This window comes from Solanum stenotomum, chromosome 7, assembly GCF_019186545.1.
Source record: "Solanum stenotomum isolate F172 chromosome 7, ASM1918654v1, whole genome shotgun sequence".
Taxonomy (NCBI): Eukaryota; Viridiplantae; Streptophyta; class Magnoliopsida; order Solanales; family Solanaceae; genus Solanum; species Solanum stenotomum.
In genome coordinates this window covers 4,921,234-4,938,431 of record NC_064288.1, presented here as the reverse complement: position 1 = coordinate 4,938,431, position 17,198 = coordinate 4,921,234, and the positions used below count along the sequence as shown (strand labels likewise).

The window sequence follows — 17,198 nt, the reverse complement described above, 5'->3', positions numbered from 1 at the left end:
AAGGTCCCAACTGCATTCACATTTAAGAAATTCAGATAACCAAAAGCTGTTATCTTTGGAATCCCTCTCCCTTTGTCTTCTTAAACCCAATTCTGGGCTAGACTTTTATATTGGTCTTGACAGAAAAATGGGGGCTTCTAAATCAGTTCCACAGAAATCAATCCATGAATTTACTGTAAAGGTGATTCCTTTACAACCCCTTATGCACATGCTTCCTTTTTCTTTGTTGATGGCTGTTTATTTGTTATCTAATTCTTGTTTTTTCTCTTCTTGTTTCCAGGACAGCAAAGGGAAAAATGTAGACCTAAGCATCTATAAGGGAAAAGTGCTTCTTGTTGTCAATGTTGCCTCCAAATGGTTCTTCTCTCTTCAATTCTTGATTTTTTGTTCTTTTTCAATTCAAGAATCCAACTTTAGCTATATTTCTACTGGTTTTTTATTGTTCTTTTTTCATGTCAATTTAAGAATCCAACTTTAAGCTATATTTCTACTGGTTTTCTGTTTTTTGTCATGTCAATTAAGAATCCAAAACTTTAAGCATTTTGTTAGGGTTTTTGACATTAATTTCTTACCATATTTTAAATTTTATTTTTTTTGGTTAAAAGAAAGTCAAAATATTACTATAAATGCTTTAACTTTTCCCGAAAGAAAATATAATTTTTTTTCATTTTTGGTTATTCTTTCCTTGGATGAAACATTTGAAATTCTATAAATGGAAGACCCTTCTTCTCGTATCATCCACAATGTAATCTTTAAAGAGTTTTGTTTAGGGGAGATTTCTCTCAACAATTTTAATCTTTTTCTTTTATATTAGTTTTCATACATAGGTCAATTGGTCAAACCATATAATAATATTATGTTTTTAGTATAACTTTTTGTCATCTAATTTATCACCGTCTTGATTTGCAATTGTAAGTTTCTGCATGACGCCCTAATCACTTTCGAACCCAACATATTTATTATTTTTCTGTTCTTTGATTCCTTGTGCATTTGGTGATAATGTTTTTATGTTGGCTGAAACAGTGGGTTCACAAGCACAAATTATACCCAATTGACTCAACTCTACAACGAATACAAGGATAAAGGTGGGTGCTATGTTAAGTATCTTGTAAGTACTCTTTTTCCCCCGACCCCACTTGTGGGATTTCATTGGGTATGTTGTTGTTGTACTCTTTCAATGTTTTATTTCTCTGAAAGTTTGTTCATTCTTGATAGAAGTTTATTGGTGCCTCTAAAGGGACCCTTATACATATATATTTTTGAATTGAGTTATCAGGTTTTGAAGTCTTGGCCTTTCCCTGCAACCAATTTTTGAAGCAAGAACCTGGTACAAGTGAGCAAGCTCAAGAATTTGCTTGCACAAGATTTAGCGCAGAATATCCCATTTTCCAAAAGGTATGGCAATAGAATGATAGCAAGCATCATTTGAATATCAACGGTCATTTCACTCTATTGTCATGACTTACATTGTTTCTTGTTACACTTTTATAATCCTCCTATAGGTACCTTGGCTTACACAAGTCATAAGCATATGTTTAGGATCTTTGAATCCTCGCTATCTATTTCACTTAACTTCAATCCCAAGCTAGTTAGGATATGCAATATCAATCCTCACCATTTATTCCACTTAAATTTTGATATGCTTAATTCCAATATTTAATAATTTAGATTTTTTTTAACGCTAGAAGTGCACTCCTACCTATGTGTATATCTTGGACAAGATTAAAAAGGCTTGTTGAAAATGTTGGACATAATGTAAACAAACAACATGGGTAAATCATAATCCCAACTAGGTGCTATCGTCTACATAGAATCTTTTTCTAACATTGTATTCTATTTTTTGGCTAAGTCTACATAGATTTCAAAATTTCATAGATCTTTCGAGATAACTTCTTTCGACGCGATTTTGGTCCATCTCCTCTCTCTTAACACTTCCAATTATCTTGGTTTCACACCTAAGGACCAGTGTATCTGGAAGTCTACGTAGGACATGGCAAAACTATCTCAAACAACCTTTTAATTATGCAAAATCATACAAGTGATTAAGTTAGCTCCAATACTCTCAAACAACCTTTTCTTATTTTATCCTCTTACATGTGTAAAGTTGTGCCTTTGACACGTGTCTTTTCTAGATTTATCTAATCTTGTATTGTCATACATCTACGACACTAATCTTGTGGATACGCTAGACATTAAATGCCTAACATTCACTCCGGTGATACATTGTTGTTTGCCACCGTTCAATAGAACTTGTCTTTCACTTTAATAGGTATCCTTCTATCGCATACTACTCTAGTAACACTTCTCTATTTCACCGTCCTATTTCAATTATGTGTTATATCTTCATCTATCTTACCATTCTCCTAGGATATCGAGTCTAGATATCTGAATTGTCTACATTTATGCACAACAAACTTGTGTAGTCTCACCTCAACTTCACTTTTCTTATGATGGCTATATTTACAATGCATATGTTCTGTCTTCCATTTAATGTTAAAACACTTACTTTTTAGGGTGCTTCTCCGTAGTGCAAACTTCTGGTTAACACCCTCACTAGTTTCGTCAAATGCAAACAGTTTGTACATGATAGAAGGACAAATGAACTAGAAAGTACTGAAGGTAAAGGCATTTGACTGTCTAATGAGAGCTCTAATTCGAATCAAAAGAACGAGTAGAGCTGCAAAATTTGCAAAGTGAAAGAAAAAAAATTGAATGAATTTTGAAAGAGAGAAAAAGGTTCAAAGAAGAAAGATGCTGCTTAGGTTCAGGCAGTTGTGACGATCTCAACCTCACTCACACTGAAATCAGTAGTAAGAATTTTTCAACGACAACAACATACCCAGTGTAATCTCACAAGTAGGGTCTTGGGGAGAGGGGGGGGGGGGGTTTAGGATGTACACAGACCTTACCTACCTTTGTGGGGCAGAGAGGCAGTTTGCGATCAGGGCTAATATGAAAAATAATGTGTGACCTGAGAGGCTAGGACGAAACTGAAATTTTGTTAAGTTGAACTCTGGAAATACAGTTGTAATGGCCAAATGTGCACTTACTTTTTCAAGCTTAAAGTATTATATGTTTCTTTCTCCTTCAGAAAAAACTTGTCCTTGAGGTTTTAAATCTGGAAATTGAGAGCAAAGAAAATGATGTTATTCATCTGGGCTTTTTGGTAATAGATTCACCTACTGAACTAAAACTTGTTTAGTTGTGTTAAGTATTGCAATTGCATTGATCAAGGGTGGTCCATTGGGGATGCAAACTGGTAAGTCAGTTGAAAGGAGTTTGAGTTCTATCCAATCCTCTTTTTCAGCTGTTAGACATGAAACATTTGAGTGAATCTTTAATTATACTAGCAGTTGCAAATTATATGTTGCTGCTTCTTCTTCCAATCTTTGTATGGTTTGGTATCACCCAAAATATTCAGAGACAACGTTAAGTTCTTCCTGATAGGCATTAAGGATTGCCTAGTGGTTTGTAACGTTGTATAAACCTAGTCACTGATTTCAAAACCCCTTCAGCATCTATTTATTAACTTGCATTTTTATCCTGCCTAGTGCTCTTTGTAAAATTGTTCTTCTTCACCTTATCCATAAGTTATAGAGGGGTGGTAGGAGGATCTGTTTGAAAGATGTAATGGAATTGAAGATTTCAAGAAGAAAAAGTTTCTTTGTATTTCTTGATGAATACCCATGAGAATGGGTGCTTATACAATGAGTCCTAAAACTAAATAAGGAAAGAAAATATCACATAATCAATTCCTAATCAATTACAAATCAATACAATATTGTTCTACTCCTATATTAAGCTACTAGTTTTTGGACACATGCGTTGCACGTGTATATCAAACTATTTAGTACTCCCTCTGTTTCAAAAAGAGTGACCTAGTTTGACTTGGCACGGAGTTTAAGAAAATAAAGAAAACTTTTGAATCTTGTGGTCCTAAATTAAAGTTATGTCGAATGTATAAAATTGCCCTTTAATCTTGTGGTCTTAAACAAGCCACGTGAAAAGCTGAAAGTAAAATGTTATCAGAAAAAGAAATAGGTCATTCTTTTTGAAACAAACTAAAAAGGAAAGGAGGTCATTCTTTTTAAAACGGAGGAAGTACTAGATTGTGCATAATCAAGATTGTTGAAATATAGATTTTGCATAATCAGACAAGATTATTGAAATATTTTTGAGTAACAAAAGACAAATTAATAAGGTAAAGGTTTCATGAATGTAATACTTTGTTGGTTACTTGTAAATTGAGCTAAAAAATAAGACTAAATCTGACGAAACAAAAGGCAAAGTAGCTATCTATTATCATTTTAGCACCCATGATCATAGACAATCCAAAAGAAAAAAATTAATAAAGGCAACAAAAATAAATTGAAAGTGAATTATATACAAACTTATAATATGTATTGTAGATTTACTGTCATATTTTTTTTTTTCATCTTATCGGCAAAGTAGCTATCTATTAAAATTTAGAAGCATATAATTCTTTTGAGATGCGTCACGAACTAAATTGAACATGGAAAAACTATGGTAAAACTCATATTGGAAATTTTGTTCTGAAATAATGAGGATGACACAAATTTTGATATAAACTTGAAGAAGTTTGACCCTCCTAAGCAACATCTTTAAAAGCTTTGCCAGTTACATGTCCTGGTAAATGGTAAGTTATAATCGATTTCTTGTACAGTTGTTGCTGCACCTGTAATCTACACAATTAAAAGTTGAAGCTAAATACTTTTAAAAAATATACAGTAACATGATGAGGAATCAAATTTTATCATAGCATCTTAATCCTAGATCTCTTAGTAGGAAGAGAAGTGAATCAACTTGGAAGCATAAGTAAAGGTTGAAGAAATAGAGAACTTAGAAAAGATCACCGTCAGTGTGAAAGAATTTCACGGCCTGGTGATAGATTTATAGTCCATAAAATTAAAGAGAAACAAATTGGCATAAAACATGCAATTTTCTTATTGGGACAATATTATAAGCATGTGGAAGCAATTGAAATGGGTGATTAAAGATGAAGCTTAAGAACTTCAAAAATATGATTCACTTGTGTTCGTGTGAGAGGAGAACGTGGATGACAATGCTCAGCTTGTTTGCCGACTTCGTCAAATTCTCCGAATTTATAATGAACAATATTCACAATTATATAGATATACATTATCTTGTGAGAAGAATATTAATACCTCCATTACTGCATAATCACTTAGCAACCTATAGGACTATTGGGGTCTCTAATAGAAGACAACTTGAAGCTAGGTACATGTAACTGAATGAGCTAAAAGTTAATTTAGTTGAAACGGAATGAAAAGAATACTATACTAATTAAGTGTAATCATTAGCTTGCTATTTAATTTTAGGGAAGAATTTTCATTAGCTGGCATTTCTGATTGATTCATAGTTTAGTAGATTTTCATGATTTATAAGAAAGAAAAGGACAAAAAAAATTGAGAAAGGCACATGTAACTAAATAAGCTACAAGTTAATTTGCTGATGTTTAGAATTCCAAAAGAAATTCAACGTAACAAATGTAAAGAGCGCGTACTCATTTTAAATATTACTATATAAGTATCCTTTAAATACATATTAAAACTTAGTGATTCTTGGAGTTTCAAGAGAGGCTTTTCATATTTCTTTGATTATTTATTTATTGTGATAATTATTGAGTATAAGTTACCTTCCCACTTTTACTATTTAGTATAATATAATATGATTATTATTTAATTAATTAGATGTTTTATGATATTTTAATTTAGTGTAGGGGTAAATGGTAATTCAACTTTGCACTTGAGCTTCCCACTTTTAATAATATAGGATAGGATAGGATAGGCTGATCAGTATCAATCAACACTCGCCTTCAAGTTGGTGCAAAGATGTCGCACATGCCCAACTTGCAAACCAGTGTATAGAAAATCCGTTTGTTGAGGCTTTTGGTCAACACATCAGGTAGTAGCTTTTCCGATGACACATGGACCAACCTCAAGATACCACTCGTAACTTTTTCTTTGATGATGTGTCGATTAATTTCAACATGCTTTGTTCGGTCATGTTGGACTGGATTTTTGGCTATACTGATTGCAACCTTGTTGTCACAATACAAGGAAAGTTCCTTTTTTCATACAATCTCCATTTCTGTAGCAGCTTTTGTAACCACAAAAGTTCACAAATTCCCTGGGCCATAGCTCTATATTCTGCCTCCGCACTTGATTTAGCAACTACACTTTGCTTTTTGCTTCTCCAAGTAACTAGGTTTCCTCCTATAATTGTACAATAATCGAATGTAGATCTTTTGTCATCTAGAGATCCAGCCCAATCCACGTCTGTAAAGTCTTCTATTTGGAGGTTACCATGTCTGGAGAAAAGTACACCTTCCCCTGGAGACAAATTCAGATACTGCAAAATGTGAAAGACAGCTTGTATAGAATCTGGGGGATCATGCATGGACTGACTCACCAGTCTAATTGAATAGGCTATATCTCATCTAGTGTGAGAGGGACAAATGAGTCTTTCAACCAACCTCTGATATCTCTCCTTATCAACTGACTCTCCAACTCTGCTCTGTAATTTGTGGTTGCTTTCATTGGGAGATTCTGCTGGTTTGCAACCTATCATGCCAATTTCTTTCAAGGGGTCAAAAATATACTTCCTTTGAGAAATAATGATTCTTCTTTTTGATCTAGGAACCTCAAATCGTAAGAAGTATTGCAGTTTTCCAATATCCTTGATCTTGAATTCCTATGCCAACAACAATTTCTTCAATCGGATTATCTCCTCTTTGTCATCTCCTGTCTTCACTATGTCATCAACATAAACTATGAGAAGATTGAGTTCACCCTTTTGATGTCTAATGAAGAGAGTGTGATCAACATTGCTTTGTTGGAAACTGAAGGATATCATTGCTTTGCAGAATCTATCAAACCAAGCTCTAGGAGATTGCTTCACTCAGTACAAGGCTTTCATCAGTCTGCATACCTTTCCTCGACTTTATTCAGTTGTAATCTCCTTGTATACCTCCTCTTCTAACTCTCCATGAAGAAATTCAGTAGTAATCTCCTTGTATACCTCCTCTTCTAACTCTCCATGAAGAAATGCATTTTTCACATCAAACTGTTGTAAGTCCCAATCAAGATTAGCTGCACAAGACGAGAATTCTACTCCAACAGGGGAAAATGTCTCGTGATAATCTACTCCATAAGTCTGAGTGAACCCCTTAGCCACCAATCTTGCTTTGAATCTAACAATGGAACCATTAACTTTATATTTTACAGTAAAACCTATTTACAACCAACTTCTTGTCCGGTGGTGATGCCACAAGTTACCACATCTCATTCTTTGATAAGGCCTTCATTTCTTCAATCATAGCTTGCTTCCATTTAGAATCTACAAAGGCTTCCCTACAATTCTAGGGAATAGACACAAAAGAAATAGGCAAGGCAGAGGCTCTATAGGAAGGAGACGAAAATTATAGGAAACAAAGTTAGATAATGGGTGTTTGATGCAAAATCTGACTCCTTTCCTGTGAGCAACATGCAAATCTAACTCATTAGGAAATGTTGATAATTCACGAGAAGAACAAGATTTGGTTCGGCAGATTGCATGATGACTTCTTCTGCTCTATTTCTCCTTGATTAAGTTATCAATATCCAAATGCCCAACAGCCTCCCCCTGAATTCTTTCTCCATTTTCACTTTCAACAATAGAACTACGAAAAACCATCTCTAATGCTGAAATAGGGCTCAAATTCTTGAAAGGTAACATCCATGCTGACAAAGAATTTCCTAGAAGGAGGGTGATAGCATTTGTACCCTTTCTGTGTTAGAGAATACCCAATAAAGACACATTTAAGAGCTATAGGATCAAGTTTCCCAGAGTTTGTAATGTGAACAAAGCAAAAACACCCAATACCTTTGGAGGAACAGTAACGCCATTCTTACCCTTTAAGGCTTCCAAGGCACTTTGAATTCATTGTAATTGGTTATGTAATATTATCTTTCCTTGTTTAGTCTTAGGGCTCACTGCATAAGTACCCATTATCATAGGTTGTTTATTCATCAAGAAATACAAAGAAATTTTTTCTTCTTCTTGAAATCTTCAGTTAGATGTTTATAGCTTCCAGAACTTTTGTAGTTGTTGATTATAAAGGCTTGAAGCTGAATTCAAGTTCCTTTGTTCCTTGATCGACACTCTTAAGCTTCAAACCATTCACCATTAGTGCAGTTCACAAGCTCTAGGAAGTGATGCTTTGATTCCGAGTTGTAACTAGAGTGCCAATTCAAATCAAAGGAACCCAAAGTAGTTCAGAAGTTGCAAAGAAAAGGAGAGAAAAATGACGGAAAAAAACTGAAGAACAGTAAAAGTTCAGATGGAGAGATGCTTAATTCATTCCAATCCTCCTGCCAATTATGATATCGAAGCATCAAAATATAGGTTTAGGCAATTACAAAGATCCCAACCTCATGTTGACGTAACTAGTGACAAGTTGCAAGATGGGCTAAAATGTAAAATAGAGTTTGAACTAGGAGCAACTGTAATGTGAAAACTTTGAAATGCTGTTATAACTTATAACTGCCACATGTTGTGTACTCCTGCACTTAACGTACTATTTTTTCTTATAATTTTTTTTTTGTGTTGATAAAGTTGAGATTACACTTTATATAATCATGACTAGAAGAGGAATTAAAGTAATTGTAGAAGTTCAAGAACCAACTGATCTGTGGCTAAAGATGAGTTGGAGTAATTGTTGAAGTTTATGGATCATTTTATCTGTGTTGTGGTTTAGCAATATGGATCCTCTTCTCCCATTTTTATTGTCCTCGAGAGTATTTTGCAAGATTGCCAGTATGTCCTTTTCTGTAGTTAGCTAATCATTGCCTTCAAGTATGCCATGAGCAATCAGAACTTCTGTCTGTTTTTTACTACTGAATTCATATTGTCGTTTCTTTTTAAAAATATTGGCTATCCCATATCCCTCTTTCTCTCTCTTTGAACTTGTTCCTATTTGTTCACCTTAGCATTCAGTTTTGAGTTATTTTCATATTTTATTTAATTTTCTGTTCTGCAATAAGATGTACATAGTAATTGGATCTTGGTGTTATACAACTGCATCGTTTAAAAAGATAGAGCAAAAAGTAGTCTATGTAAAATGTCTGTGAAAAGCGTAGTGGAAAAAAGGTTGGCTATATACGTCATAAAAAAAAAGACAGTTGGCTATATTGTTAACATCCATTAAGCTGATAAAATATATGCTCGAAATGGAAGCTGTGGTTGCAATTGCTAGAATACCTCTTAAGAATTATCACCATGCACTCTGCTATCGCTTGATATGGACTACCAAAGTTAGTCTGGCTCTACTTAAATCTACGACATAATAAGGGGAAAGAATGTGATAATAATTTCTTTGCCCTCTCTGGATATTGGGTGCCCTACTTTTTATGCCATTTATCCTTGAGTCCCCCTCCCCCCTAAAGAAATGTTGCTTAATAAATTGTTCCCGATTGAGATGCTTAAAATATTTGAGTGTTTATGAACTACGTGTAACTTCCCTGTGCAAGGACGGTCTTGCACAATTTTGTTTAAAATTCTCCCTTGATGCTATAATGGTCTAGTTGTGGATTATAGTTGTTACTTGACCATATTGGTTGAGAAAATGGTTGTTATTTTCTTATGTTGTCTTGGGTAATTCTCACTGTGAGCTTACATTTGGACTTGAGGTAGACCCAAAATCATTTTTTTAGTATGGTATCAGAATCAAGCTCATTGCAATTTTTGTTTTACTCAATGTTGGGTCCTTATGTTATGTTGTGCACGCTCCAGATGCTCAATCATGGGAATGCAGAGAGGTGTTTGGTTGGTTTTAAGAATAGGTGGTTGTCTCCTTACATGGTTTTGGATGATCATCACCTCACGAGCTAGCTTTTGAGGCTGAGTTAGCCCCAAGATTTATTTTCTTAATGATAGTTATCGTTTTGCCTTAATAATAAACCACACGTTCTTATTCTTCCCTAAAACAATTAAGCTTTGATTGTTATGGTCTTGCAATCCAACTGCATGTTCCTCTTCAGATCCTACATCTGATAACTTGAAAACTGTCATATCTCTGTTAAGCACATATTTTGGCCTAATAAAGTTTAGATTTGGAGATTTATATCATCTAAATTGAAGATTTCAAGGTTTCCAGTTATGATGTGTCATTGTCATGTACGTATTCTTGTCTCTCTACCCAAACATCTTTCGTGAGTACAGCATTCTGCATAGAATATGTATTCAGTCTTACTTAAGATTTTGAACCAAAATATATGAATAAAGCTTATATTGTTGTTTGATTGCAACATAGAGGACTTAGTAACAAACTTTAATCACAAAGATTTGATTCTCAGGTGCGAGTTAATGGTCCGAATGAGGCACCAGTCTACACATTCCTTAAAGCAAGCAAAGGTGGTTTCCTCAGTAAAAGTATCAAATGGAATTTCACCAAGTTTTTGGTTGATAAGGAAGGGCAAGTTATCCGGCGCTATGGCTCAACCACTCCACCTTTATCAATCAAGGTCTCTCTCTCTCTCTCTCTCATTTACACACACACACACACACATACACTCAGCACCGTACAAAACAATGCAACACAATACCCACACTAATGCTGAAATTTGTGTGGTTATCCTTCCCTTGCTTATAATCATAAGTTCTCTTAAGGTATCACTTCCGCGGTAGTTTTGAGTAAATACACCTTGTCAATTCTCCTCTAGAACACTGATAAACCACACTTTGATTATCCTTTATAGTTGTTCTCTGATGAAGCCAAATGTTGATTGTTCCCTCAGTCACCATCCCTTTTAGTCCAATGACCATCGTGGATATTTTTTGTATAAAATGGTCATGGTTGATAGCATAGCACAGTAGGATTTGACAAAATTATGCACAAGCATCTTTTCAAGTTCTTTGGTCTTTATCACTCTCCATCCCATGCTAGGATTATTTTGTCTTTCTGTAACAATACCTATATTGCCCTTCACTCCATGACATAATAGTTTTGGTCTTCTCGTACCTCGGTAACACAAATTAGAGTTTTATACTGCTAGATGGAGGAAAGTTGTAAGAATGGCAAAAAAAAAAAGAAGAGAACTGTTGGTGAAATGATAGTAGTGTTTGTTCAGAAGAATTCCGCTGAACTTGAGAATGTGCTTTAATTAATAACACAACTGAACATATTTTTTAGGACAAAGAAACAAAGGAAGGAGCAATAAAGGTTTTAATAGACTTTCCTGTGTAGACTAGAAATGTAAAGCATTTGTTATATCTCTTGTTTGCATTCATCAATTTCTTGCAAAGATTATGATATATATACATACTACTAAGCGTTCTTAACGCCACCTTGTTAGCCTCTACATCTGAAATTCTGATTCTCCTTGAGAATCTATCAACTTAGTATAATGAAGGGGAAAAAGAGTACGATACAAACATTAGTGCCAATTAGGTTAGAGAAAATCTTCTAGTTGTTTACATTTCAGATATCTCAAGCCAGCAACTTGTTAGGAGTCAGTTTTGGCTTGCCCTTCTACTTGTAGTCAATTGGCTGAACGCCCATTTCCTCTTATTAATCAGATAGGTTCAGAACCCTATACAAGAGGCTGCTTGCTGCTCGCCTAGAGATTGTGGACTAGTCATATCTTTTACATTTAGTCCAATACTTAAAATTTGCGTCTTAACAAATATTCGGGTACGATGATTCTAATTGAAGAAGAAGAACTAGTTCCTTGTCCTCACTGATGGAACCAGGATTTTCACTAAGGTGATCCAAAATTTGAAAAAGTTAAACACATGAAGAAGCCAACCAATCGGATTCAACCTCTATTATATATTTATATACATAAAAATTAATGTTGACCTCAGATGAACCCCGCGCCCCTAGCTCCTGCCTGCTTGTCCTTGTACACTCTTAAATGGTTTTAACAACTAAAGTAACAAATCTTGCTTGGATTTTGCTGCAGGCAGATATCCAGAAGGCATTGGGGGAGAATTGAGAAGATTGTGTCTAAGAGGACAGTAGAAGAAGCTTTCTGACAAAATTGTATTTGCTAATAGTTGGTGTGCTCTTAAGTTTAAGTTCATCCCTTTTTGTGACTTTGAATGATTTATGTGCTAATATAATATTGTATATTCTGTATTTTAGCTTGAAGTTGTATCCTCAGTATCAGGGGTGTAAAAAATAAGCCCAACTGTACCTAATCTGTTCAATCCGTCCAAAATTTTAAGGGTGGGCTCAAGAGAATATGAATTGAGCTCAATCTCAACTCATTCAAGCCTTAATCCATTTTAAGAAAATTTTCAATTGAGCCCAATTTAATCTTCAATTTTAATCTGTTTTAAAGACTCTTTATTTACATTGATGTAATGTATGTTTTTATATTAAATGAATGAATTATTATCTATTTTATATCTTTTAAGATTTATCTGTCCATTTGTAACTTTGTTTAAAAAAAAATCTTGAATTCAAATTCAAATTGTTGATATAAAATTTAAATAATAATATATTAAAATTATTGAGATTAAGCATGTCAAATTAGGTGGGTCAAGATTTAACCCATTTTAATCCCATTTGAGCTCAATCCATTTGAGTCCAAAGTAAATTTGGGTGGGTTAGGATCTAACCCAATTTCTATTTCAACTCATTTTAATATTTTCAATTTTAATTGGGAAATTTTCGCGTTTAGCTACAGTAATTAAAGTAATTAATCAAATTAGCTAAAGTTTGAATAATTACCAACAATAGCTATAGCTACAACTGTAATCGCTTCTTATAAAAGATACGTTTTTTTCTACAGCTGTAATTGGTATAAATAGAATTCAATTATTTTGAAACTAAATGGCGGTAATATCGGCTTGAAGAGGTATAAAATCCCTTAATTCACGCACCAATCTAGCCAGCAAATCACTTCTCTTCTGAGATCGCCGGATCATCGACTACAATCAATTTTCTTCAGAGATCGTCGTATTGGCGACTACAATTCAAGAACAAATCAATCAATTTCATTGTTGATTATACAGCAGGTACATAATACAATGAATTTCATCTGTTTTCTGTTTGGTGCTCTGGAGTTTTGGTTGAATCTATTGATATTTAGGTCTTCTAATTGAAGAAACTGATTCAATTGTATTTTAATTGATCTATAATTGTATAAACTATTTAATCAAAATTCAAATCGGAATGAATAATCAGAGCTTTGATTGAATGTATGTTTCAATTGTTTCCTGTGCAGTTAGTTTGTATAAAGTTATTTTGATTTGTAAAATTGTATAAATTAGTTTTAGTTGAATTGCGATTTGAGTATGTATAATTCATTGATAGTTGTAGTTTATGCGGAGTTAGTTTCTGTATAAGTTATTGTTTGTATAAATGTAGACTTTTATATTTGTATTTGTATAATTGAGCTATTTCAATTTTAATTGTATAAAGTTAATTATTGTATAAATTAGTTTGTATAAAATGATTTTGATTTGTAAAATTATATAAATTAGTTTTAGTTGAATTTCGATTTGAATATGTATATTTCATTGATAGTTGTAGTTTATGTGGAGTCAGTGTATGTATAAGTTATTGCTTGTATAAATATAAACTTTTATATCTGTATTTGTATAATTGAACTATTTCAGTGATTAATTGTATAAAATAGTTGGAAGAATAGAACCGTGTTAATTATTGTATAAATTAGTTGTTATAAAGTGATTTTGATTTGTAAAATTGTATAAATTAGTGTATGTATAAATGGATTAATAACAACTGATTTATACTTATATTTAATTGTATACAAGAATGTCTTCCATAGCTATTTTGGTAATGCATTCTGAAAAATGGGATGATGCAAACTGTTATGTTGACTATGTTATTGAGAGAGTTGTTTTTAGAGAAAATGCCTCATTTACAGAGTTGTTTAATATAATTGCAACTCAACTAGGTGTGGATGTGACTGTGAAGGTACTAAAAATTGAATATAAGGTTGATCAGAGCAGTACTAGGATGGTGATACACAACGAGATAGGGGTGCGAGTATATGTAATGCTAAAAAAATCTACAAATGAATTTTACAAATACCCCCTTTGTATAACTATTTCTGATAGGTGTTATCAAAACAGTGAACATTGTAAAGTTCAACTACGGTAGCATCTGGTATTTCTGGATCACTTTGTATAACTGATTTTGAGGAATTTGAAAAACAGAAACTGACAGTTGCAGAGATAGTAAATCCCCTCGCTACTTTTCAAATGGAGAATTGCAGTGTGGTGATTACTGATCCATCACATAAGTATGTAAAGGTAGATCAAGTATACAATAATAAAGCTACATTAAAGTGTGTGATGGAGCAATATGCAATTGCGGAACGATTTCAGTTTAAAACAAAGAGGTCAAATTCAATCAGGTAACATCATTTGTATAAATCTGTTCAACTGTTATTAGGTGTATAATTTTGACTTATCTGTATATATTGATTAATTTACGTGTAGTTATACACTTGTGTGTTTCTCCGATGAATGCGATTGGTTAATGAAGGCCTCAAATATTAACAAATTAGGAATGTTTAGAATAAGAGCGTTCAACGCTGAACATAAATGTTCACTGAAAGATAGGGTGTATTCACAACGACAAGTAACAAGCAATTTAGTTGGAGGAATTGTTAAGCCTAAATTGGTAGATCATAAAAGGAAATACACACCTGCTGACATAAAAAAAAGATATGAAGCTGGATCTTGGTGTTGATATAACTTACATGTTGGCTTGGAGAGCTAAAGAAAGGGCTTTGATTTCTTTGAGGGGCACGCCAGGAGGATCCTACAGCAAACTACTTGAGTATTTGTATATATTGGGTATTACATATCCAGGATCCCATATACGCTTGTAGAAAACAGATGAAGATAGGTTTTTGTACCTATTTATTGCATTAGATCCTTTCATTAAAGGATTTGACCATTGTCGACCTGTAGTCATAGTTGATGGGAGTCACCTCTGAGGACCTTATAATGGAACTTTTGTAGCAGCAAGCACGACTGACGGTGCAGGTATATAAATATGTATTTTATATTATATATATATATATATATATATATGAATTCTGAATGACTGTTATACATAACTCTTTGTATATATATTTATAATCTGCAATTCTATAACTGTATAAATATATATGTAGGTCATATATTTCCACTAGCATACGGTGTCTTAGATTCAGAGAATGATTCCTCTTGGACATGGTTCTTTGAACAACTAAGAGAATCGTATGGGGAAAGGAATAATATGTGTATTGTGTCTGATAGAAACGATAGCTTCATAAAGGTTGTTACGCAAGTGTATAATGATGTGTAACACTATGCTTGTATGTGGCACCTTTGGAAGAATGTTCAGACAAAGTACAGAAAATCCCATGAAAAATTAAGTCCCGTATTCTATACAATGGCTAAGACGTCCAATCAATCAGATTTTGATAGGCTAATGAAGATAGTAGAGAAGGTAGATATACGAGTAAAGGAATACTTGGAGTTAGTTGGTTATGATAAATGGTCTAGAATTTATGCACCAGCTCATCGTGGTTGGTCAATGACATCGAATATCGCAGAAAGTATAAATGCGGCATTAGTTTCAGCAAGAGAATTGTCAATTTATGATTTTCTAGAGGAAGTTAGGTTGATGTTTGGCAGATGGAATTGTGATAACAAAAAAGAGGCATCATTCACATTTACTCCCTTGATTGGAAAATTTCAGGAGATACTCAAAATCAATGACGCAATGAGTACACGACTAATGGTATGGTTTCTATATATTTGTATATATTTGTACATAATAATCTGTTTTGATCCATTTTTGTATATTGCAGGTTTTTCCGTCAACTGAATATGTTCACAATGTCAATAATAAAGGTAGAAATTATATAGTTTGTCTTCAGAAGAAAAGGTGTACTTGTGGAAGCTTTCACTATGAAGAAATACCGTGTGAACATGCTTGGGCTGTTCTGAAGTTCAAGAGTTTACGACCAGATGAGTTCTGCTCGAATTTATACACACCGACAATAGTGTTGAAGACTTATGGTTTTCCAATATACCCATTGCCAGATAAAACAGAGTAGGTGGTCCCTGGATACATAATGACTGATTTATTTCTGTCTCCAGAATTCAAAAGGCCTCCTCGAAGACCAAGAAAAAAGGCTCGCGACAAATTAGCAAGAGAGATGTTTGAATCTAAGGGGACAAATACATGCAGTACATGTGGTATTGCAGGTCACAACAGACGTTCTTGTAGAAATCAGCCTCGGGAAGTTTAGAAATGATTCAATTTGAAATGTCTATGATGATTTTATACATTTAATATTGCCTCACTTTTGACATTTGAAGATTATTTAAGTTGTATAGATACATGATCACGATTGGTGTTTAACAGGTACCCCCTATGTAATACTATTTACAAATGAATTTAACAGGTACCCACTATGTATAACTATTTTCGATAGGTGTTATCAGAACAGTGAATTTTATGAAAGTTGAACTACGTATAAATTAGTGTTCTTATACAAAAGAAAGCAATTGTATAATCTGCTTTGGTATACATATACAAAAGATCAATTGTATAATCTGTGTTTGTATAAAGCGAGAAAGAGAAAAAGACAAAAAAAAACTGGGCAGGAGAAAATCGTATTTGTATAATCAAAAGTGTATAGGACGAAAATATATGCATTTGTATCTATATATACAATTTTCTCCCGCTTTATACAAACACAAAGACAATGTATACATTTGTGTTTGTATAAATTGAGAGAGGGGAGAGAGGGGGACGAAAATATATTTATATATACAATTTTCTCTCGCTTTATATAAATACAAACGTATTTTATACATTTGCGTTTTTGTATAAAGTGAGAAAGGCGAGTGAGGGAGCAAGATGTGGGAGAGTGGTGAGCGAGATCTTGGAGAGGGAGAGAGGGGAACGAAAATATATGCATATATACAATTTCTCTTGATTTATACAAACAAAAACACATTTTATACATTTGTGTTTTTGTATAAAGTGAGAGAGGGGAACAAATATATAGGTATATATACAATTTTCTATAGTAATAATTGCGTTTGTATAATGATTTCTCAATTAAGTTGTATAATTATTCAAAAATTATTGTATAATATGCCAAACTATTCATATGTATAAATTAGTATATATCAGT

The 17,198-nt window shown here is 33.4% G+C and overlaps 1 protein-coding gene and 2 pseudogenes across 1 annotated transcript in view; all 3 read left to right on the top strand.

Moving 5' to 3' along the window:
* Window positions 1-12,316, top strand: part of LOC125871336 (protein HUA2-LIKE 2-like) — a 29,272-nt gene extending 16,956 nt beyond the window's left edge. The window contains exons 14-19 of the mRNA XM_049551924.1: window positions 4-181; window positions 281-357; window positions 1,024-1,085; window positions 1,277-1,395; window positions 10,377-10,544; window positions 11,985-12,316. Of these exons, the coding sequence (XP_049407881.1) occupies window positions 4-181; window positions 281-357; window positions 1,024-1,085; window positions 1,277-1,395; window positions 10,377-10,544; window positions 11,985-12,017 (637 nt within the window). The 3' untranslated portion in view covers window positions 12,018-12,316. The remainder of the gene's footprint in view (window positions 1-3; window positions 182-280; window positions 358-1,023; window positions 1,086-1,276; window positions 1,396-10,376; window positions 10,545-11,984) is intronic.
* A 2,220-nt stretch (window positions 12,317-14,536) lies between these two features.
* Window positions 14,537-15,352, top strand: LOC125870329 (uncharacterized; annotated as a pseudogene).
* Window positions 15,353-15,583: 231 nt separating this feature from the next.
* LOC125870323 (uncharacterized) lies at window positions 15,584-16,304 on the top strand (annotated as a pseudogene).
* Window positions 16,305-17,198: the final 894 nt, after the last annotated feature.